Here is a 26,503-nt window from a genome sequence, read left to right as displayed (position 1 = left end):
AAGAGTAAATAAAGTGGAGAGAAATCAAAGTGAAAAAAAATCAGTCACTCTGTGAATTTGTAGTTTTCCCAAGTCACCCAAAGAAGAAAGACAAAAAAACGGAAGGAATATGGTGAACACCTTATATTAACTGTGGCTTTAAAAGCTCTTCCTCACAGCATAATCACATAATCACAGTATGATTACAGCTCTGCAGTAGAGATTAAGTACACTTCACACTTCCACACACATTTGCAGATCAACAGTCTGGCAATGGCAATGACTGACAAGTGTAAGTCCAATAATTCACGTTATTGCGCTTATGAGCTTCCGTTTCCGAGTTACAAACTTGTTCATGTAAACAAACTTAGATACAAACATAAATCTGCCTTTGTTTTGCAGCATATTCACTATTTGAAACACATGCAGTGAGTAGCAAGGCTCTTAAAGGTAGGAGGCTGGGCTTGTTCCGCCCATCCACATCAGCATCAAAACCCACATCACTGCTAATTTAACAAGCCCCAATGTGACAATAGTCACCGAATTTAAGTGTTGTATTTAATGATCTGTGCCTGATAAATAAATACAGCGTGTAGCCAGCTTAGGACTGCATGCACCATCCACAGACTCTATTAATTACTATCAATTACATAATAAATGGAGTCTAAAAGACACAGCCTGAAAACATGCCATGTCTCTACAAACAACGTCTAATCTTAATGTTGCAAATATGTATTGCTTGTATAATCCTCAGGATCACAGTGATTATGCACCCTAAACTCCCAGAGTGGAAACGAGATAAAGGAAAGAAAGAAAATCGATGTTTTTATATCAGCCGTGACGGAGCAGCTGACAAAGAGACGCTTCACCTGTTACAGCAAATTAAAAGAAGGAAGCATGGAGGAAGACAGCAAACTACGGGGATGGTATGTTGTGCTAATATGGTGATGCATGGTATCTGTTTGGAGGATACTATATGCTGTCTATACACTTTGTTTCTTGCTTTTATGTCCGTCAAATTCTGGGATCGGTTGCATTTTGATTGTCGTGATGTGGCTGAAAGTTGTGGTGCTTTTTATACTACGGTTGTAGCAAGACTTGGCCCAGCTCGACTCTACTCACTTTCGTACTTACCTTTTTGTAATTTTCTTACTATTTTATTTTATTTTATTTTATTTTATTTTATTTTATTTTATTTTATTTTATTTTATTTTATTTTATTTTTTATTTTTTATTTTTTATTTTTATTCTATTATCATTTCAAGTGAGCTGTTGTGAATGTGTGTTTCCCCCCTGGGGGAGGAATAAAGTCATTCAATCTTCAATTCAATCTTCAATCTACTTGGTTTGGTGTCAGGCACGTCGTTTTCCATTACTGTAGTACCTCCTCAAACTAGGACACGATCGTCATAGCACGGCTGCACAAAACTGCCACAACCTGGTTTTATAATGCGACACAAACACACAGACTGGTGACGAGCAAAGCAGTTCTTTTCGGTGGAACTCAATCATTAGAATCAGTTAATTCTAAGATTAGTTCAGTACTTCCTGCAATCACCGGACATACTCAGTCACTGAAAATATGGCTGAATGGGTTGTGATTCGGCTCCTGATCATCATCTTTTCAGCAGTGCTGTCGCTAAATACAACAGACGAAGATTTAAGGAATTTCCTTGCTAAATGTTGGAGATTAACACATGTTTTCAAGTCTTTTTAATTGATCTACAGTTCGGCATTGTTCGGTTTGATTCTTGTGTTGGACATCGTGCTCATTACTCTTCCAGCGTCCTCTGTCAACGTCATATTTTAGTATCAGTTCAGCTCACTTGTAACCTCGCCAGAGCAGGTGCTAAAAAAAAGGTACCAGGTACTGTCACTAATGGAAAAGCAAAGAAAAAGAGTTGAGTGGAGCCGAGCCGTGCTGGAACTGCACAGTGGAAAAGCGCCATTAGTCTTATATATTTGCAACGTCTCAATGAGTTTAACTCATTGAATAAACCTGCTGTAATAGATCTTTTTCAGGTGGGAAAAAAAGGTCCCGAAGACGCAACAAACCTGCAAACAAACCAGAATGCTATGGCCTGTGGACATTTAAATTTAAATTTAAATTTAAACATTTAAATATTAAGACATGATTAAAAGTTCTACAACATCAGGGTAAAAAAAAAAGCTGCAATCTTCCCTTTGGTCTGGTGCACTTGAGCAGGTCGAGAGTGGAGTTGGATCTGAAGTGTAAGAGTGCGGCAGTATGTGGAGAGTGAAATCAAGCCAATGTGGTGTAAAATTGGTTCTGAATTTATGCATCATGATGGAACGTGCCTGGAGAGGTGGAGGATGGAAACACAGCCAGAAGAAAGAAAAAATAAATAGACTCACTGTTGAACGAAATCAGCATGTGCCTTTAAATCCCATATCCCCATATTTTACCGAGATAAACAGCACTTGATACTTAATTAATTCATAAAGCTGTCTTTTTAGGCAAATGTAATGTAAATGCACTTAATTGCAGTTAATGTTTTCCCTGCAGCTCCGTCGTGAGCTTCTGTTAACTGTGTTACTCAGACAAGAGCAAGCATTTCCAACACTGTTATTTCTTTTTTCTACAGGTTTTCACGTCACTAACGATGTGTTTGCGGCATCTCGAGTTTAACTTGGTGTATCAGGTCAAATCTATATATTTCACCTAAGCGCATAGCAACTTTGAATGGGGCTTGAATTAAAACTCTCAAGAAAAATAAACCAAAAAAAAAACCCCCAACATGCTTCACGCACTCCTCACATTTGATTAGCACTTTGACAGGAGTGCCACCTTCTTTTAGGACAGACGTCTCGCAGTGTGAAAGTAATTACATTTTCCATTTCTGTAGATCGATACCTGATTAACCTTATGGAGTGTGGTGGTGAAATTAATCTGTTTTCACGTTTTACTTTTGAGTACTTTTCAAAGGTTAGGGGTGTTTCTTTTTTCCCCGCCGTGCTTGAGAAGTACTCGGTCACCTTCAGTGCCTTTCTCAGACGTAACTGGGGGCATTAGCCAATGAAGAGTAGGATGTGATATGAACTCCGTCAGTTATAAAATGTAATGAAACTGCAGCTGTTTCATGTGTGGGCCACATTTTTTAGTTTAAATGGCTGATGTTTTTCCAAACAACAAACAACCCCAAAAATGCCCTTGTCTTGCAGATATGTTGCAGCATATGAAGGTCTTGTGAACAAAAGTGGTCCACACCAAAATAGAAAAAAAGTCCTTATACTTGACTCTGATTACTGAGCTAAAGCTGCAATGCGCAACTTTTGGTGACTACACTGAGATATTTACAGTCTTGTAATGTCATGCAAGTACAAATACTTACTGTTACTGTACTTAAGTACACAATTCATGTGTATGTACTTTATTTACATTTCTAGCAACTGTTTTACTTTTACTCCTCTAACTCTCTTTGTTACTCGTTACTACCAAGTAAAAATCAGAAGAAGAATCGCACTTTTACTTCTAAAACGTAAGTACATTTTATATCAGAAAATAATTTTTCATACTTAAGTACATATACTACTCCAATACCTTTGGAGGGGCACTATACATATAAAAGCCATGTACCATGGTTTGGACTTGTATAGAACTACCACTACAAATTAGCACTTGAATAAATGTGCACTTGAGAGACTACATTGAGAGCTAATTATGTCACCTGAGACTACGGCTGCCTTCTCATGTGTTATCAGGACATTTTGTAAAGCTGTGCAATGAGAAGCACTCATTAATGGGGTGACGATAGTGTGAATGTTTACGAAAAGTCCAATTAAAATAACAAAACATGTTTCATTAAAACGCTGTTCTGTTAACGAACCTCAAAATAACTACGGTTAAATTTAGGACAATACGCGGGAACACAAAGGCAAAGGAACTTTCATCAAAGTTGAACGAAGTTTTAACATCTGCTAATCTCTGATTCTCTCAACTCTTTTGTTCATGCAAGCAAATATTGTTTTAATTATTGCACTTCACTGCTGTTGGCGCACGTGGGGAATGTATACGCGTTTTCGCAGCTTGACATTGCATTTACAGAAAGCTGAACAGTCATTTTCACCCCGCCTCCCCCCCTTCACATCATTCCTTTAACCGGCTTTTACAAATGTCAACATGCCTGTGAGTCGCGGGGGAAGGAATAGTGTAAAAGGCGCAGTGAATCGAGTGAATTATGAATTCAACAACACACATCTCTCTGTCATTTGCATGATCCTTCCCCAAATACATATGCATAAAGGATAAAGTAACATTTCATGGATCACACAAAAGGTGAGCTGACAGACTCTGTGTGCATGTGTGCGCGTGTGATCCGGGTGACAGGTGAATTGTGCTTGCAGGCTCGAGCACAGGTTTGATAAATAACCCACACAAGAATGCGTCTGAAACAAGGTGCAAAAGTCTTTAGAAATGTGGCCGTGGGCCTTTTCCATTTCACGGCTTTCTTTTCCCCTTTCACAACATTTCTTCCGCTTTCAGTCTGTTCTCTCCTGTCATGATCTTTCTTTTCCCTCTTCCTCAGCGTCAACATCAACACCCGGAACAGCGAGGCGAGTCTGCGGCACGCCGGTACTACAATGTTCTATTACTGGGGCATAGCATTTCATTTTCTACAGCTGAGAGTCCTGAAGTCCATTGGATCATTTTGTCATATTATCATCCGTCTGTTGGGCAGCATCCCCCCCCCCCCCCCCCCCCCTCCATTCAAGTGGGATCAAAACATTGAAAATCAACACACGGCACGATCATTTTAGCACTTCAAAATCTTTCTCTTTTTACACTTTTTCATTAATCAACAGTCCCCTCACACGCTCCTGTGAAAGCACCTACTGCACTCAACATCTCCTGTGCAAAAACACACTTCTTCTATTCAATGAAGTGTAATTGTAAAGCACCAATTTGCAACCTACACTACCCCAAAGTATACAAGTGTGAAGGCTTGAGGAGAACAAGACTTATTATATTATATTATATATTATTATGTTATAATTACACACCGAAGCAAGAATAATGTGATTCTGTGTTGTGAATTAAAGAAAGAAGTCATAACCAGCTATTATTGCCTGTTACAAAGGCAGAGAACACACTCGTACATAAGTGTGAGAGAGAGGGAGAGAGAGAGAGAAGAGGAAGTCCTGACTTGAGAGGGAAGAAAGCTGTTTTCCAATCTTATCTGTAATGAGGAGGATTAACAGTTATGGGGGAAGCAGGGAGGTGAGGTCCTGAGTTCAATCTGAATTGTGAGAGCTAATCATCTTCTGCCAGTGCAAACCAAACTCTGATAGGACCGCGTCACACAACGCGTTTAACACCGGCACAGAAATAGTCCACATCACATAATCTAATGGACTTCTCTTCCAGAAAGAAATAAAAAAAGAAGAAAAAAAATGGTGTAGAAATATTATGCGCAGTGCTCTAGACTTAATCTCGTCATTTCTCATGTGAGTCGCTAATTATTCTGACTGGATTTGTTCTCATTAGACCGGAGATGATTCTGTGCGGTGTAATTCATGTGAAGTTCTATTCTGACATACATCTGGCTGCGGCGAGGTTTTTTTTTTCAGTAACAGATGACTGAACACACATGATCCAAATAATCATCCGCGGAGCTGGCGAATGAAAACAAGCAGGAGCGAACAGCTGTTCTTGTTTCGTATAGTAGCATCAAAATAAACACGTTTGTGTTTGCACATATAAGAGACGTGTTGTGTCTGGGAACCCGCTGGTTGGTAGGAAATCATGGTACATAACAGTATTGCTACTGAGTAAAATAAAAGATGATTTCCCAATTGAAATGCCTTATTATTCACAATGTATGTAATATCAGCATGTGTCTTATGATTTCTGCTTACTGGAAATACTGGCTAAACAATGTTAACCCTTTCCACTCCAGCTTTTCCAGAATAACAATGATGGGCAAATCAAGACTATATGAGTGGGACATAATAGTGAAGTGTTGTTGGCGAACGAGCCGGCTCTAAGGGCCGATTCTTTGTAGTGAAGGAGAAGAGCCGACTCCCGCAGGGGAGAGCCGGATCTCCTTCGATCAAACCATTATGTACAAGAAGGAAGACATGTCAAAGACAGCCAGTGTAGTGGTACAGGCCGGGAGAAAGGGGATCCAGATTTAAATGCAAGCTCGTCCGGACAAATTGAAGAAATCAGTGGAGGTCACACTGATTGAAAAATCCTAGACTAGTCTAGGAGTTGTGGTAATGAGAAGTACACATGCCAGATCCTGTCAGTGACGACCCGGTTGGTAACAGAAGTAGAGTTGTTCCGATTCCGATGCCAGTATCGGAAGTGCCTCCGATACTGCCGAAAATGTGGGCATCGGTATCGGCGAGTACTGGAGTCCTTGCACCGATCCGATACCACGTAATTTATTAGAGCTCCGTTAGCTCTGACACGGTTCTTCTTCGCTGCTCTTGAAACAGTTGCGCTGTGCTGTTATAGAGGTGTGAAGAAGAACTGATCACCCGACACCTGTAGACAAGGAGCTAACGTTAGCTCATCATGTCGGCGGTTCGACAGTATTTACCAGTTAGCTCCGCTAGCGTCGTTAGCTGCGCTAGCTCCGTTAGCGTGCCTACAGTCAAACTGGAGTGGCCCGTTTATTAAACGAAAAGAGCAGCGCTACAACTAACCTGCGTATGTATGCCTCTGTTTTTATAGTTTAGCGTTACTTCAGAGACTCATTTTAACAATCTAGAGTCATGTTAAAAATTATGTCACGCGCGTCCATTCCCGGTCAGTCGTCATGGAAACATGAAGCTCTGCTAGTGCTGCGGCGTTTGGACCAGAGTCAAAACAAACGTACAAGCTGAAAAACGAAATAACATATCACTGGTAAAAATAAATGGTGTCCATTTGCTGTATTCGTTCATGTTTTACAGAGGGTTTAAACCTTACCACTAATGATAATGGCGTAGTATGATTTTTTTATTTTTTTATAACACACTGGTATCCGTACTCTGTATCGGCCGATACCCACAACACACGTATCGGAATCGGTATCGGGAGGGAAAAAATGGTATCGGAACATCTCTAAACAGAAGGGTTAAAGTTTGATTCACATGTTAAGAAAATAGTTACTGTGTATATGTTGTGATGAAAACAAATGCATACAAATAAGACTTTGTAAAAGCACTGATTCAAAGACTGTTTACCAACACACAAACCACTCATAATTGCTAGATTAGTCTAAAATACAAGGCTCTGTGTGAGAAGTGAAGAGCCAAAAGATCCAAATCTTTGAAAAAAAGAACCGGACTTCCCATCTCGAGAAAATCATAAATGAAGGTCAGCACTACAGCGTATATTCAGTATATGCTGACAGGTGACTTGTGCATTTGTTCTTGTCTTCATTAACATAGAATGTTTTTGTATGTCTCTGTGACTCGAGCAAAACAAATTGCCTTGACACGCGAGAGCTCGACTCGGAGCTAAATGTCAGCCCTTATATGTGTGTGTGTGTGTGTGTGTGCTGCACAGTGCATATACGGTGTATACGCTTGTATGTGGATACACATGTTGCCTGGCCTAGTGACCGGTAATCACATTAGAGCGCGAGGTTTGGCTCTCTGACATCAGATAAATTTCCAACTCAAATTAAACACCAGCTGGTTTTGACGACCATAAAATATTATAAATAAAATAAGCACGTGCAAATATATATACGAGTTTTAATGTGTGAGCAAATTCGAGAATTCCCACTCGTGATCTCATGTGTGAAAAGCATGCTAAAAATGTGCAGTAGGAGCGCATATGAATGCAACATCACCACTGGTGTTAATTATATACAGGAAACAACATATGGTATGTTATTCTGTACCAGCGTTAACTGTAAATATATCAACAATATGACAATAGTGTTGCCTTGACTTCAGTGTCTTCAGTGCTAGACTGAAGGTGACTGTGCACTTAAGACACTAATGCTCCAGGAGATCAGGTAACATAGAGAGAAGGGAAAAAAAACATATATATAGGATGACAACAAAAGGAGTTGACATTTGGACCCACATCAAATAAAATGCCACCGAGAGAAAACAGTAAGTGTATAGTCTGGAGAGAAGCCCTGCTGCTGCAAAAACACATAGGAAGAAAGCATCAAAACCAGAGAGAGACACATTAAGTGGTTCTCACAAAGAAAGGGAAAGAACATGACATTAGATTTCTTTGAAAGTCCTATGGTGCAGCACGGCACGGCACGGCTCGACTACATTCTGTTTATTTTCCAATATACCTCCCCAACATGGGCAGTCATCATAGCATGGCTGCATGCGACACACACACAAACTAGTGACTTGTAAAGCAGTTCTTTTCGGTGTACTGAATCGTTAATTAATCAGTTAATGAAAAAGATTAGTTCAAGTACCTTCAGCATGACCAGAGCACAGAATCCGTCTGACAAAGTCACTGAACTGTGATGCGGCTCGTCGCTCCTGATCGCCGCTTTGGCCAGTGCTGTCGCTAAATGCGCCAGACTCGTGTTCAATTTTGAGATTTTGGATATTCTTTTGCTAAATGTTGAAAATCATTCCTGTGTCGGACGTCGCGCTCATGACTCCTCCAGTGACGACACTCTCTGACCAATCTGTGACACGTTGAACCTGGCCAGAGCAGGTACTAAAAAAAAAAAGTACCAGTTACAAGGTACTATTGCTAATGGAAAAGCAATAAAAAACAAAAAACGTGCAGAATCGTGTAGTGGAAAAGGGCAAATATTATGCAGCAAAGGCGTTGATGCGATATTATTTACCAGCATATCACGACAATGACACTTTCCTACATGTACAGTATGTCTGCCTTAGTATTTATTGTTTTATTATTTAAATCAATGAGATTAAGTCTGTAGATTATTCAGTTACTTTACAGTTTAAGCACACACAGTTCAATTGCTTAATTGCATGCCCGGTTAATGTTTTCTGTGAATATACTGTAACGTATTACATTAGCAGTTGGTTTATGACTTCTTTTGGATATTAAAATGCACAAACGGTACTAGTACAACGTAAAAAAAATGTTCGAGGCTTAAACCGAGTGTTCTCATCATAAAATGTCTTTCTTGTCAATGATAGTCAGCAAGAAGATATGAAATATGAAAGAAAATAGCGAACTTATTGTATCTGCATTGTAACGACACATTTATTTTATCTGCAGACACTGCACCAAACAAGCGGACACCAATAAAAAACAGAAACAGGACGGCAGTAAACAGAAAAACGGAGTGTGATTACAGAGAGGAGGCTAATTTGAACAGGTGTGCAATATAAACACAGTAATGTAAAATAAAATCAAGACTGTGTGTTAGAATAGTTTAAGAGTTGTGCAGTATTCTGGTGAGCAAGCATGAGCAGCAAGCACAGGTTGGAGGGTCGAGACCGGGGGATTCAATATTGATACATGTTGTGCTCGTGCTACTAATTCTATGTGCAGAATGCAGGAAGTGTGTGTTGGTTTAAAAAAAAAAAAATAAATAAAAAATGCCCACCAGTGTGTCGCTGCGGTGCATCGCTCCTTGTCTGGAAGTGTCTCTCACTGATTTCTCTCTCCAGTCTCAGACAGCCATTGCTGTGTTTGCTTTTATATATAATCCCCATCAAAAGGGTTTTACTCTGCCGGTGCATATTTTATTTTTAAAAGCTCTGAACGTGCAGGAACACACACACACACACACACAGAATCCTGTTACAGATAAAAAACTAGGCATGCTGAAAAGTTATTACAGAGGCCATCACAATATAAGCCCCGCAGACACATTTTACAACCTAAATTTACGGGTTACCTGTTCTACGAAAGAGAAAGGGCGTGAAAATGTGGGAGGCTTAACAAGGCTCTCGTACTCAAGTGGGTTCAGTATTTGAACACTCGTCGCTGTGTTGTAATTCTGTTTTTTTTATTTTTTATTACATCTCTCTTGTGTCTGGAACTCACCCGCCAACGTGAAGCTAATAAGCAAAAATGGTAAAGTGTGAGGAGACAACTCAGGGATTTTTAGATATGTGATAGCTGGAAAAAAAAACTAAACAAAAACATGTGACAGGCTGGTAAGTGAGATTTAAGATGTGGGGGCTCGTGGGGCCCCTGCTGTGTGTGTTGTTTTCTCACTCCTCCGTGAACCAGCTTGTGCAGTAGTAAAGCCACCAATGGTGGTTACGCGGTGGCAGCTGTCACCTTGAAAAACAGCACCGAAGCCACTGCAGCCATCTGAAGTGGGATATTACACAAGGGCAGTACTGTCACCACACATTCCTTTCCATTTATTTATTTATTTATTTTTTATTAACCAGGCTATTATGTCTTTATATTATAAGGTTAAAGAGTTTCTCTTTTCATTTACTTGTAGTTCAAGATTTGAATATCAACACTGAACAAGGCAGACAAGGACACGCAGTAAGAGTCAGGTGCTCGCTCGGCAACACGCACAGACAGTCATATCTACAAATCCACGAGGCTCGACTTTACGGTGCGTGACCACACACGCACGCTGTGAATTCAACGTCTCTGAACTCGCATGCTCTCCAGCTGCTCTGCTCAATATTTGGCGCAAAAGATAGTGGATCTCGCTTTAGGACACTCTGGTACAGTCCGCCTCACGGGGAGTTAAAAGGTTAGAGTAATGTAGCTCCAGAAATGGATAATGGATACTGTGGCCTGGTAAGATAACATCTCACAAGTAATCCTGGAATAAAAAAAAAAAAAAAAAAGCCAAGCACCACAGGGAGGCTGCTAGCGGGGCGGCACCAGGAACCAGGCGATAAAATCCCTTTAGCATGATCTTGGTGATTCTAATAATCCAAAAGGGGGACGAATGTGTGAAAGACCTTAAACTGGGAAGTAAAACAAGAATCTAGCCAATGCTAAATTATGTTCATTATGTAAAGTGGCACTTTTTTTTCTTGCTTTTTCACTTCGACATGATTTCGAACAATTTAAGTATTTTTTTTTCCGCAACAATGCAATATCAATACATATCAAGAAAACTTTCCCACCCCAGTATCACCTGCCTCCTGAATAGTAATGCTACTGCTGTAGGCAACATCAAAAGAGCCTCCCCAGACTCTTTGAGCCAAAATATCAAAGAGTGTGGTCAGGACTAAGAAACACTATCAACAGATTTTAACTCAAGAGGTGGGCTTTAACGAATCCTCCACAATTTTACAGGGGGAAAACTTCAAACTAGGTCGTCCCACTTGATTTTTTTTTTTGTACCAAGGACTTGAACGTGAACGTGGACATGATCGGCATCCGGTATAAGAGCGGCGTTCGCATGAGGCTCAAAAACAGCTGGGATCGATGCGAGCGCGTTGCCCTCGGTGAAACGATGAAGAAAATGCCTGAGCAAACAATGCTCGAAGGGCAGTTGTGTGTGTGTATGAGACACACAATCAGAAATCACAAGCGAGATGAACTCTGGTGATTTGAAATACTTTGCTGTGTTCACTTGTCTGTCGTTTAGAAGTAAATATAACAACTAAATCTGGACTCTGTTCATATACAATGACATTAAAAAAACCAAATGTTCAGTTACTGGTTTACATACAAGAACATTTGGGAACACGGGACATGCATTCTACCAACGATCACACTTTTCATTTAGTCATTTTTATCCACCTTTAACACACAGAACACATACAGACTCTGAGTCACTCTGCTCTGCATTGGCAGCAAATCAGCTATGTGGCCTGTTGCAGAAAAGCCCCTAGGTTACAGACCCATAGCTGTAATCACCGTGTTTTGCTGCAATGAAGACGGAGGACTGCTGCAAATACAGCTAAACCCAGAATGTGAAACACACACACACACACACGGAAGCAAAGGACTTATTTCAATGTGCTACTTCAAAGCATCAATTAAACAGCGGGAAATCCAGATTACGAGGTTATCCTCATCACTATGAGTCGAGGTATTTGTTCCACAAACAGGAAAACACTATCACTGCTTTGAGCAGGCAAATGATATTACGTGTTTGGGGATCAGCTCATTCAAGATGGAGTCGACATGCATCATGGATGGAGACCACATGGCCCCTTTGTGCAAACACAAAAGCTGTGTTTCCTTCCTGCTACGGTTGGGAATGGTAAAGCCCTGGATCAGGCGTGTGCTTCGACTGAGAACAGTACCTTTAGTGCTGTTGGTAGGATTTTCCCGAGGGCTATGTCAGCGCGATGCATACAAAAACAGTTGACAGACATGAGCTTTCTGTACTATTTTACCCAAGGGGAGGGTGCCAAAAAATGAAATGGTATGGGGTGGTCATTTTGGTACGATTCCAAACGGAAACCCAGACAATTACGTAACATATTGTACCAAATCAAACGATTCCACTCGATGGAAACACGGCAAAGGAGTGTTTTTGACCCCAGGTGTGTCCAACAACACTCTCTGGTCGTCCTGCGAGGAGGACATGACTTCTTGTCCTCCGTCCTCCACACACTTGGGTGACTCTCATGTTAATGATGTCCATGCTTACGAGTCCTCAGTTCTAAATGTGCATGCTACTAACCTCTCTTTTAACATGGCACCTACATTAAGAACATTGTTGTAGTTTTGCTGTTAACCGCCATCTTGATTTGTAGTCCACCTCTACCTGACTCAACCTTTTCATCGGTGCGCACACAGACACGTAGTCACACTGCGCCTCAGATGAAATTCAATATAAAAGTCATTAATATAATATTAACCCTTTAATTATCAGCATAAACCAATCTGTGACAGCCACTAACTGATACAAAAGCAGGTTAACATGTTACCATGTTTGTGAGGAGAAAAAAACAAACATTTATTTGTGCAAATACAAGGTTTGCTTGTGGTATGATGAGACGATATTAAAGAAAAAAGCCTTTGATAACCTCAACATTTAAAAAAACTTCTGTGGATTTATCAGAGGGAGCAACATCATGTGGTGTGTGTGTGTGGGGTGTGGATGTAAGAGATACTGGCTGCACGGTGACATCCGCAGGCCAGACGAAAATGGAGAGTGACAGAATTGCGTGGCACCTCTGCCAGAGGGCTTCTGAGGTGGAGGTCTTCCCCAGAAGATCCCAAAGAAGCTGACATTGGTTTGGCAGAGGAGCACGGAGGTCAGACACTGTGTGAAATCGAACTATCGGCTGCAGCCTGCCGCCGCCACCTGAGACCCTTTGCTGAGCCACAGCTGAGTCAGAAAGGAAATCATGTCGCCTGATTGTGTTTCTATATCAGTCAACTGCACCGACATTTATTGTTGGGGAATGTAAAGCACACTTTTGTGAGCGTTTTTATGAGCAGGCGCCTGAAAGTATTGTCAGAGTATATTGTCGTCATTTAATTAACAGCTCAAACTAAATATGAAGGATCTTCTTTTTAATCAAACCTCCCTCAACAGTCATCGTCAATGCTACATTTATAACGTCGAGTAGGAAAAATGATGGGGCAACAGGTGATAGTCATATCAAAGCTCTGAACAAGAAAGAAGAAAAGATTCTAGGTTGAACTGCTACCCCGGACTAAACTTCAGAGAGACGGGGAAAAGCCAGCAGCACCTCACAGCATGAACATTCCAGATCATTAGAAACCCTGTTCATAAAGCCGAGAAATGCATAATATGCAGAAGGTTGCACAACTTACATAGCGTCTCTGTCCCTCTTCTGGCGGAAAACAGGAAAAAGAAAACTGGCCTTTGTCCGAACTGGACACGTTGCTAAAATTGCTGTCACATAGTCATTAAAAGCAGGATACCATAACGTCTCTCTGGGGCGAGAAAGAAATCACACAGTGAGCAGTTCAGCGTGTTACCTCATCTTTTTTCCCCCCACACTATTTTGAAAACTAAGCAGCCCCGAGCCCATGGCCCAATGCTGACATCCTGTCTGTTGTGCTGTTTCCACTGCACAGCTTCCATTGTGGTTTTTACAAATCTTCATAAAAGACTCTTAACATCCTGGCCAATCATGTACCATCATGTGGTTGAGGATTAGCAGAACAGCTGGTCCCATTTACACGAATCATGTCATGTGAATTAGAGATAAAATGCAGCTAAGCCTTATCTTATTGTCTGTTATATTTAGCCCTATCCATAAATGAATGTGGTTAGAGTGCAGGAGGTGTATAGTGTTCAACTCCACATGGATGACGTGCAGGATGTTTACACGGTTTTGGAGATGCAAGAAGGAGAATTTGCACAGGCAATTTGAGCAACGGGTATCCAATCTAGCATCAGGCTTCCCTTTGGCTTTTGTGGTATGATTTTAGTCTATCTGCAAAATTGAAATAAAGTTAAACTGCCTGCAGGCCATGTAGAATTTAAAATCAGAATGGTGCTAACCATCTACATACCTTTTAAAACATGGAAGAGATGATACAGCGGAGAGTCAAGGTAGTGAATAAAAAAAAAAACACGTGTACAAGAGTCATCCTGTCCAGGTATCAGTGAGTTTGAGAAGAAATTAAACTAGGGCAATATGTGCTGACAGCGGAGGGGAGAAACGCTTGCACAAAGCAAAAATTTCAATATGGAGACCCGAAGAAAAGAGTAGATAAGCTGCAGGGGTTTAGCTGAGCAGACACAACTGCTTCTATCCACTGAGGTGTTGTTGTCATAGGTGTTGTTGTCAAGGCAATAAAATAAATTGGTTTGTAAACAACCAGTAGTCTTATTTGGTGTCTCTCTACACTGCTCATGTATTTGTTGTTGTTGTTGTTGCTACTTCTACACGGATTTAACCCTTTAACACCTCACCCTTTTTTTAACCATAAAAAGGACCAAAACGTGCTTTTTGCAAATTTTTCCAGAATAACCTTCAATATCTGGCAGTTATTTACAATTCACTGCATGCGAAAATAGTGTAGGAACATGACATTTATGATGTTTATGACGGTTAAGGGAAAGCACCAATCCAAACAAACCTTCAGTCTCACTGATTGACCGCTTGCTCATTAGTGGCATGTTTTCTCTGTTTCACCTCTCAGGCTTCCAGGGAGGAAAAACGTGCATTCTTTCAAAACTGTAGTAGGCCTATGTGCTATGTTCCCATCACACTCTGAAGTACCCTATGTTCAGAACCTTGTGTTCCTCCACCCACTCGGATGTCAAGGATGAAAGGTTTTCCTCTTGTGCCGTCCCTGGTCTTATTACCGGCGTGCTACCTCTTTGTTAGTTTGTGTCCACACATCAAAAAACACAAGAACAAGAAATTGACCAAGCGGAAGACATCTTCACGATCAGGTGGATACATTTGGAGAACAGCTAAGACCATGTGGTCCACCTGTATTCCACATTCTACATTAATTTCAGCAGCGAAGCCTCTAAGCACTTCCTGTCACTTCTTGTAAACTACACAGATGCCGTGTTCCACGCCACCTGCCTGTGTCGCTTGGTTGAACCCGTGTGATATACATCGCTGTCACACGGTATCACTGCAGTCTGTAATAATATGACCTATTGCTCCATTTGTGATGGCGTCTGTGACGCTGACAAAGTTTATGTACATGTATAAAATAAGGATGAAAAATCCGTTCAATCCCAGTCGCTTTAGCCTCTGTGTCATGTACTTTTTAAACCTGTCAAAATCATTATATACTGCACACGGAGCCCTTACGTTAAGGATCCGACCAAATAACTTCCTTCTGTAACTTCATAGCACTGCAATTAAAGCAGCCTTTCTCAAACTGTGGGGGGCGTGGAGACTTTCTGGGGGAGAACTTTAGGTCTTGCGGTAACCCAGACTCATTTACCTCTTTGTGTGTTGTGTCTCAAAACACTGGCAGGGGACAGCATGAAACCTGATAAATCGAAGAGACGACAATGAGGGCCCAACAGAAGAAGTCTGAGAACCACTGAATTAAAGACACCTCTTAAATGATTTTATATTACCATGTTTAGACTGGATACCAGGTTTTCAAAGAGATTATTAGAGGCATCGACTGACACAAGGCTGACTCAAATTAATGAATTCAAAGGCAAATTAAAAGAGTGCAAATCAGTGTTAGGTAACAGCAATAACTAATTCACTCACTGCTGGCTATGTGAGTGGGAAGACTAATAATGTCAATATCCATGAAGGTTTATATCCATACTGGATGATTTCATAATATTGTGTTTAGATTGGATACCAGGATTTCAACAAGCTTATGTGACCAGCCACGAGAAAACCAGCGACAGGTTGGGTAAACAAAGAAAAATCATGAAGAAGACACTCCATGCTTCAAATCCTTTGGGTTGTTTTCTTGCTGTGAACAGATTCCAAGTTGGGAGTGTGGAGATACCACAGTTTTTCCGACCAATCAGCTGCACCTCAAAGAGGAAACACGTGGCTACTTCTGCAGCCACTCCTGCATAGGTTAGTTACTGTTATTGCTGCGTCATCGAATGAAGACGGACAGGGAAAACCGCATTGCAGAAGAAATAAACTTTGGCAGTACTTCTTAACGAAGACAGATGCTTCTGGTCATGCCGTTTAGGGGCATCAAATGCAACGAGACTATGAAGAACTCCAACTGCTGGCTTTATGACTAGGATGACTAATAATATCAATACCCATATATCTATCTATCTATCTATCTATTCATTTGATATTGAGTAATTATGTCCAGCAAAGGAAAAGTCATTATAGTGAATGTCTCATAAATGCACAACCAGTAACACAATTACAATTACAACATGTAATAATAGCTGAATTTATTCCTACACCATGGACAGTGGATGAAAAGTGTGACAATACGCCATTATTACCTGTACATTAACAGCACATTGTATAACGCAAAGTACGATTTCGTGTCATTATTTTTGAGTCAAATGCGGTTTTCACGCTGTGACATTCTGATGGCATGTGGAATATAAATGTGGCTACTACAGGGTGTTTGAGAGTGAAATGCAAATGCATATCTAAAATTAAACACTGCACGAGGCCCAGCAGACACATGTCAAACATTTGGAAAACATGCGCGGTAAACATCAGACTGTATAAAAACGAGAACATGCTAGAAGTCATCAACAATATTCCAAAAGTGTGTTTAGGAGTTTGTGTCATACCTCTGGTGTGGCTGGGGACCCTGCGGCGGCCAGTTGAGGAGCTGTGGACCACGTGCTGGTAGTGGGACATGTTTGTCGGTGTGTTGGGAACACGGAAGCTGTCCTGGAACCTCTGCATCAAATCCTCCACGGATTCGGTGTTTGGGTCGATGGCTAAGGAAAAAAAAAAAAAAAGGGATGCAAAGTGAAAGTGACGGGCATGTCATGAGGCTTTAGAGTGAAAACCGTCTGACGGACATTTAAGATGAAACAAAAAGACATACAAATCACAAATACACCAAGTCATGAAAATGGCTTGGTGTATTTTATTTATTTATGGGTCGTTTCTTTTGTTTCCTTCCAGAAAGATGAAAGAGTATGCAGCATGTTTTTTTTTTTGGTTTTTTTCCACACTCATTTTATTCTATTTTTTCTGGTCTTTAAATGATTCCATCAATTCAATATTCCCTCATCTCTACAGAGATCCTGCCAGCAATTTCCCTGATGGCCTACTCTCACTCTTCCTGATGAATGACTCCAAAACAAGTGGTGGTAGAAAAGGGAAAGACTTGCTCCCCACCTCCCCACCCCCTTTTTTTTAGGTTGAAAATGCCAACAAGTAAGGACAGGATATTGCTGTGACCCGCATAGATTTGTCAGTAAAGATTAACCGCTCAATGGATTATGAGTTCCCCCCTGACACACAACATGTAAACACTTAAAAAAGAGCTGCATATGTGTGAGTTGTCTCCGGGTAAATAGTGTACACATTCCCTTGTTTGATATGGGATGTGGGGTTGCAAAGATTATCCAATAAGAGTTTTTTTTTTTTATTCAATAATTTATACAAGCGTTCAGATTTTTTTTCCAGCCTCTTAAATGTGGCTATTGTCTTGTTTCTTTGCTCCATAAAACAACAAAATCATTGAAAATTAATAATTTTGGTTTGGGGACAAAACAAGACATCCGAGAACATCATCATTTCCAGGTTTGGTCAACATTTTTCAACATTTTCTGACATTTTACGGACCAAACGCCCTAAAAGCCCTAATGGGATGTGAAACAGAATTAGAAATGAATCAATTCATCGATGAATGGATTATTAATCGACAACTATTTTGATAATCGATTCATCAGTTCAAAGCTTTTTATGTGATTAAAACAAGATGATTGTTTAGCTTCTTAAATGTCAGTATTTTATTCATTTCTTTGCTCTGGATAACAAAGCAATCATTAAAGGTTAATCGTTTTGGTTTGTGGACAAAACAAGACGTTTGAGAACATCATCATTTCCACGTTTGACGAACACCGCTCAACAGTTTTTAAGGTTTTCTGATATTTTATGGACCAATCGATTACTGGAGAGAATAATCGACAGATGAATCGATTATGAAAATAATCGTTAGTTGCAGCTCTAAACATGATATCTTTTCACTTTCGGCTGATTAGATCTTCAGTCCTTCCTACAAGATCTACATTGGATCTGCAAGTAGTGTTTGCACTGAAAAAAAAAACAAGACCACACAAACAAAAGAAAACAATGAAGTTGAAGCCATCTCCAAAAGATTGAGGCATACATCAATGAAAATAATTTTTACCAGCCCCCAACATCGTCAACATCTTTTGATGTGTCAGTCTGCCTTTGAGGTGTACTACGCCGGTGAATAAAGGTGAACTGTTGCTCTCAGTGGATGCTCCTCACACATGCCAATAAGCAGACAGAGCAGAGGAAGAGGGAGATGAGGAGGAGGAGGAGGAGGAGGAGGAGGCAGAAATGTTGGGTATTATTTGTTCACTTTTATTTGTGGGTAACTCAGCTCAGCCTTCTATGATGACTGTGGTGTCAGGAAGAGAATATAGGATGTATATACAGTACTGTATAATGTGTGCTTTTGTGCGATTGCTCTAAGACGGCAAGGGAAGCTCTGCTTCCTCTCAAATGCCGTCAAACATGTACTGTGTGTGTATTTGCATTTCAATACTAAACGTGACTTGTGTGATTCTCGTATTTCACTTCCAGGAAAGCTCAACTTCTCTCTGAGTCAATGGAGCAGTGGGTGGAGCCAGTTTTTGCAGCTTTGCAGAAACATACACGACAGCAAAGCCTTCGCTGCCTCAGTCCTGTGTGGATTTTGCGAGGGACTTTTTGTAGATCTGGCCGCTGTTTGTTATTTGCTCGGCGATAAAGCCCATTTTCCTTTGTACATATGCACTGTAAATAAAACAAAAAAAAAACCCTTTCATAGCATTTCAGTTTCACATAATTATCGCGTTCCCTTGTTCTAGTTGTTCGTTTGCAGAACTGATGCATAGATAAGATTAAGATTAGATTAAGCCAGTGAATTATCCTTGTGTCCTCGTTTGTAGGAAAACAAACGGTAATGGAGGAGCATAAACACAAACCTGAGATTATTTAACCTGAAGTTAATGGTGAAACAACAATAACTGCTATCTCTGCAGGATGTTTGTTTCTGGGCTGATAACTTTTGGGAGATTCAGACTTATAGACATAGTTCTAGGCAATTTTTTAGAGTGTATTCAAATGTTAAATCCCTGTGTGATCGCTATCTTAATTGATCTAAGATACGCAGGGGCCAGCCACAATGCTAAAGGGGGGTTTGAGCACGGTCACTGCACGGCCTATTGAGCAAGCAAATGCTTTAACTCGACGCTGCAGAAAGTGGTATCTTCAGAAAAAAATTAATTGCTCAGGATGCAATGTAGTGAAAATGGCAGTAGCAGGAATAGAGCATGTATTCATAGATATGTACGGTTCAGCAAGTACGTTTTTTTTATTTTTTTTTATTTTATTTACTGCGTTTAACATGAAATGACAGTGAGTAGTTGACATATGCATTCACATAGTGTTGGCATTTAGCTACATACCCAGTGACTTTCCTTTTAAATGTCCCTACTTTCATTTCCTGTAGCAGGGTGCAGCTCACGGAAATAAAACTTGGTCTCAAATTGTTTCTTAGCAACAGAGGTCTGGGGGAAAAAAAGGTTATAAACATCTGCTTCTAAACATAAGAAAGAAACTATTATAATGAAAGACTATCTCTACCGAATAATGAAAGCCATTTATCTTTTCCAGATTATAGTAATTAAGTTATTTACTTTGTATCGGCATGCTTTTTGTACATACATGTATGTACAATTGCTGCTCTTGCAGATATCCCATTATACTGCTGCTGAACGCTTCAAAAGAAGCTTTATGTTTACAAGCCAGGAGCATTCCCTTTTCATTGCACACAGTGAAAATGTCCTTTTGTATACAGCTACACATAATGTGTGCTTCTCCTATGCCATCAAATATCCAGACATGTGCCAGTGTAATGTACATTCTCCCTTATTTTTTCTTTAGACCTAATCTAATGGAACAAGGTGTTCCTTCTGGACACACACAGTACTTGTGCTATCATGCTTAGGTCATCTGTATTTCCCATTAAAAGTAAAATGACGGACTGAAATTAAACAATTTTCTTTTTTTGTGTGTTTGTATTTGCTTCAAAAAACAACCAATCCCAATTGAGTTTTCCCAAACGAGTGCAAGATCAATTTGAGTGTGTTGCAAGGTGCCATAGATTATGCTTTAGTTAAAACCGAAGAGCTCTCGCGTCACTTTAAATTACACACATCATTGGAGAGGCTGCTGAATTCACCATTCGGTTGTTGTCTTATTTAAAAAGGTTGCTAAGTTCCCCTGAAAACGCCTATATGATCAGGGCAGGGACTGACTGACTTTATTTAAAAAAGAAAAAAAAAAAAAAGAAAAAAAAGTTCATGTTTTCATGCAGAAAATCAAGAGTCAATGAAGTTATCAAATATGGCACGTTTTCTATAAGATGTATATAAAAAAAGTATGAGGGAAAAACACATCTAAACTTAAAGGAACGCTTATTTTTAGTGTTAGGTGAGGTGTTAGTGTAAGGTTACAATTATGGAACCCTAACCCCTCACCTGCTGCTGAATGAGAGTCACATGATTTTTCCAACCTCACTGGGCTGCATAGTGATGCCATTTTGGATATGAGTGAAAATCACAGATGCTGTGTTGTGTTGTTAATGCCTATCTGCACCAGAAAATAAGGCCGGATATTTGACCCCAGGAGAAAAACACAACTCTTTAGTATTGATAGTTGCAAAAAAGAGAAGGAAAAAAAGATGCTCTATATTTACTCATTTATTCCTGTGTGTTAGTGCAGAGTGGAGGTCCTTCAAAAAAAACAAAAACAAATTATAATAATAATTTGAGGGGTGGTGAGCTGATATGATGACATGAAGCAAACAAACAAAAAGCAGAAGAAGTGCGAGGTTTATTATGGCGTTATTTTTGGGCCACATTCGGGAAGGAACAACATGTATTTGCATCATGTTTGCAATTATTCATTTTAACGTGCAATAATAATAACAACGTGCAATATCACTCAGTTTTACTCTGCAGACCGTTGCACGCTCGCAGCTCAACTTTACTCGAGTGCTCGCTCAACTTGGCACAGCGTTACGAATGTGCCACAAAATCAGCCAATCGGAGACTGTATAAATGTAGATGTTTAGGCTGTTTCGTCTCCAATCACAACGCTTCCATAACGCGCCAAATGAGTAGGATATTCAGCTTCTTAAATGCTTAAGTAGAAAATATTCACATTTAAGAAGCTGAATATCCTACTCATTTGGCGCGTTATGGAAACGTTGTGATTGGAGACGAAACAGCCAATCTAAATAGATATATAGTCTCTGATTGGTTGATTTTGTGGCACATTTGCAGCGCAGCGAGCAAGAGTAAAACTAAGTGAGAGGGGTTATTATTGCACATTAAAATGAATAATTGCAAACATGCAAATACATATATTGAGCACAAAATATATTCAAATGAAATTATGTTTTGCTCGCGTATAATTTCTCTTCAAAATATAATTTCCGTGCTCGCAAAATATATTTTTCTGTGCTCAAAATCTCACATTGTTCCTTCACGAATGTGGCCCAAATGTAATGCCATAGTTTATGCTCTGAACAGTAAGGAGCCTGACATCGTGTCTGAGGTTAACTACGTGCATACATTTTCCGCGTCCTCCTGGAACTCTCTTTATTACCCTTTCCTTGTTCTATTTGGAGGAACGGAAAGACCACAGGTCACAGAGAAGCCGCGGTATCCTTGAAACAGATGCAATTTGTCCGTAGACGTTGTCATTGTGTGTGTTTATCTTCTGCCTTCCCCCCCATGCACAGATTGCATCTCAAAGCTCCTAAAAAATACCGTTTTTTTTATTCAAAGTCAAACGAAAGTGCAATTATTTGACTTGATTGCCAATGAGATGACCTTCCATGCTATCACAGAGGCGCCAGAAGACTTTACCGAAGAAACAAGAGGATATTCTAGGAAATGTACATGTCTGAATAAAATGCATGTCCCCCCCCCCCACCCCACCAGTATACTTTCTTCAAATATCTCCCTTCTTTGTTATTCCCCCATTTCTCCTTGGGTGTCAGAAGCAGCCTACCGATATATTTCATTGTGACATTTGTTTTTTCCCAAGTCCCACGTTCACCCTGGCTCTTCATTCTGAGTTCAATGTCAGGTAAAGCTCTAGTGTCTTTATTTTTCCTCCTCTCTATTTCCCTTATCTGCAGTTACTCCCTTATCAGCACTGAGTATGTGTTAACAATGTCTCATATGTCGTGGATGTCAACAGCGTGTTGCCTCATTAAACCTATCCCTGGTTGTCTCACAGTGCCCAGTACAAGATGATACGTCCACTCAATTTCATTTCCCTTCCCTGCTGCACGCTCACACTGCTCATATACGTGTTCAAGCTCCGCTTCTGTTTTTTTTTTTTGTTTTTTTTTAAATGAACCATATCGTTTGAATACTTCAGAACTCCAAAATACCAACATATGCTTTCCTACTTGTAGCCAAACCCAGTACGAGCCTTGCCAGTTAAATTCTGGTAAATAACAATTGGCGGAGACAATATGCATGCACTAACTGCCTCGCTGAAATGCCAGTCTGCTCCAATTACTGAAGTATATTTAGCAAGTCCTTAATGCCGTGTGATTATTTCTGTATGCTGAAATACTGACGTCTATCTCTCGTTTAGGTTTGTGGCAAGAGGCCTGTTCGGTTTTGACATTATGTTCTTCAAGTTTCATTGGGAAATAAGTCATAATAACAGATGGAAGGGATTAACTGACGAGAACAAAGGTCGGTAATTATGATAATGGATATTCATAAATTGGCAACCGGCTGATTCATCCAAAAAAATCCATCCAAAAAGTAAAATGTGGAAAACCTACTAATATAAAAATAACAACAGGTTTGGTCCAAAAAAGAAAAGGAAAATCAGTTCTTGACAGAAGCAGAGATTTCTAAAAATATACCTCCTGATATCGTGACAAAAGCTGATATAATGATGTCTGCACCTTCACAGAAAGTGATACCCAGCAGTAAGAAGGGCAGCAGTCAGCACAAAAAAAAACACACACTCAAGGCCTCGGTACTCCAGAAACGCCAAATGAACAAGACTAGGCCGGCTTGCACCAAATCGCTGATACAGCCTGCAGGAATTACTGTCTGTCAGACACTGAGACCTTTGCCCATGACTCTCAGTCCATAAATAGTGTTTGACCCTTATTTCTCTGTGGCTCAAGAACATATTCCGTCTCTTGTGAAAGTCAGCGAGACACATGGAAATTCTTTCAGGCTCTTTGACAAGGCCCTGTGCCCTGAGGCAGGGAGGGAAGACGGCTATTCAGAATTCACACCCTGTATGGGACACGTTTACTATCGCACACGTTATGTGTGTGGACTAACTTTCAAAGGAACTGCATATCGATTCAAAACAAGCATATTTCAGTTTAGTTTCTTAAAGGCCCGGGTGAACTGTACACTGATTCTTTTGTTCAGAGCTTGAGTTGAAAGGAAAGAAAGAAAAACTTTACCACTTCATTAAAATGACCTGTGTATTATTTTAACAAGCAATCTATTTATCTATCCATCTATCTATCACCTACCTACCTACCTACTAGGGCATTAATGTCTTGTTATTTTTCAGATCGACTTATCAGTCAATGAAGTCGAAGTCGAGTTGACAAGTTGCCATCGCATTGACACAGTGGAGGAACACAGCAATGAGCAACTTTTATTAAAGTATTACAGTTTATTAAAGTCAATATGTATCGTTAAAAAGTGCACTTTCAAAAAAAAGAAGAATCAATCTTACCATTTTCGGTAAATGCCCTACCTAACATACCTACCTACCTACCTATCAAGACTGTGCTTTACAGCGATGTATTTTTCTCAATCCCAAAAGTGCAGTAGTGTAAACATGTGGGGGGAAAAAAATCCATACACACAAAAATTCTATTGACAAAAAAGAACAGGAAAACAACAGTAGTGCATTTACTATTTCAATTTTGCCAACAGAGCTGTTACCTTCACTGCAACCAACAAAGCAAATATCCAAAACAAAACACCATGACTCATCACAGGCATGATGAATCTATAAAACAACCCTCTGAAAAAAAAAATTCTATTTGGAAAATACATTTCAAATCACATATTTAAAGCATAGCTGTTCTCCTCTTATATGCAATGCAATATGCACCACTTACTCCCTTATGCCAATTTATGGTTCAAATTGGGTTGCAATAGTTGTGTAAAACAACAATAATAACAACATTGGAAGAAAAAGCCGCCTCTCCATCGCACAGGTGTAGCTGAGCCACCACTGAGGGGGAAAAAAAGAACACCCACAGGTTACATCAAAACCATAAAGCGTAAACTAAATGAAGGCTTCAATGCCACTCTCTAACACATGTATGTTTTAACAGCTGCTGAATGAGCCTCAGATATGTTCTACTCTCAGCTCTCCTGCTTTGTAGCCCAATAGCGCCCTTTCATATTCAGAGAGCTCCATGTAGCCGAGAGGGAAATGATGGAAACACCTTTTTAGATCTGTGCACTTCAGAACCCCCTGCTGTTTTAATATGGAGTAAAATCTGCAGGGGTGAAAAAAGAAAATGAGAACATGAGAAATTAAATTCCGACATTTTTTTTTTTTCTATTTTCTTTTATTATATATCCTTTTATTACTCAGTGTGTCTTCTGTTTTTTTCTTTTTTGTCCTCTGCACATTCATAAGAAAGCCATCATACACACACAGGCATATGAACACTTCCTCTCTGTTTACATCCTGAATCCACTGTTTCCTACCCTTCACTCCGAGGCTCGGGGAAAACGGGATCAATTGAGAGAGGAAAAGGGGGGGGAGTTTCACCCCAGCTCGGATTCACTGTGTGATTTATTAAAATTGCCATTCCTCCAATAGGATAATTCCAGCCCGGCTCTCTGGAAAAGCTTTGACAGCACTGCCTCTGGATTTGTGACAGGTACATGAGAAGAGAGTAAGAGGTCGGACAGGTACAAAGAAAAAGACAAAAGTGTCAAAGAGAACAAGGGATCCAGACATGAATGGAGAGTGGCTGCGATCGCCAGAGAGGCAGAGAATTGTGAGGGAAGAAAAATACAGACAATGGATGCCATGGGTGAGGAAGGAAAGAAAAGAAAAGCAAAGGAATGGGGGGGGGGGGGGGGGGGTGGTTGACTGGAATGAGATGCAGACAGTACATCTGTCATGTTAAGAAAACCACCATGTAAACATCTATATATCCATCTATAGATATATAGATATATACACATATATATATGTATATATACATACATATATATATATATATATATATATATATATATATATATATATATATATATATATATATATATATAGGTATAGTGCAGTGGTTAGGAAAGGAGAGGAAATCATCTTTATTATCATTATACAACCGATATTGGACAAGGAAATTCTGAGGGTTGATGATAGCTGCTGTGACTGAGCACACAGCCACAAGGGACCAACGTGACTGATCATTCTAACATGTTTTGATGGTGGGAGAAAACCGGGGAGAGCCCGGAGGAAACCCACACAGACATGGGGAAAACATGCAAACTCCAAACAGAAAGGTCCCAGACTGGGAATCAAACCCAGTACCTTCTTGCTGTGAGGCAACAGTGCTAAAGAAGTGTGGAAAGAAGAACCCGGTTCGTGACCCGGGTTCTTTCTGCATTGAGTTTGCATGTTCGCCCTGTGTGTGTGTGGGTTTTCTCTGGGTTCTCGGGTTTCCTCCCACAGTCCAAAAACATACACATTTGTGGATTAGGTAAATTGGACAAAACTGACCGTAGGTGTAAGTGTCAGAGTGAATGGTTGTTTGTCTCTATGTGGCCCTGTGATGATAGGGCCACAGCTAAGATTGGCACAGCGCCCCCTGCGACCCTCATGTGGAGAATAAAGCCGTAGAAGATGGATGGACACAGGACAGGAGACACAAATACAATAACACATATTATATAATATATAAACACAGTGATAGAATTTGCACATTTACTGTCTCACGCTTCGTCATTCCCATGGACCATCTCCAGTTAGACATGTTTCCTTTAAGTCACCT

At 40.2% G+C, this 26,503-nt stretch overlaps 1 protein-coding gene across 1 annotated transcript in view; it reads right to left on the bottom strand.

Moving 5' to 3' along the window:
* Positions 1–26,503, bottom strand: part of LOC131446138 (astrotactin-2) — a 249,769-nt gene that overhangs the window by 136,124 nt on the left and 87,142 nt on the right. Inside the window, exon 4 of the mRNA XM_058617167.1 lies at positions 17,019–17,171. Coding sequence (XP_058473150.1) covers positions 17,019–17,171 — 153 coding nt within the window. The remainder of the gene's footprint in view (positions 1–17,018; positions 17,172–26,503) is intronic.

Source organism: Solea solea, chromosome 19 (genome assembly GCF_958295425.1).
Source record: "Solea solea chromosome 19, fSolSol10.1, whole genome shotgun sequence".
Classification (NCBI taxonomy): domain Eukaryota; kingdom Metazoa; phylum Chordata; class Actinopteri; order Pleuronectiformes; family Soleidae; genus Solea; species Solea solea.
This window is presented reverse-complemented; position numbering and strand designations above follow the sequence as displayed.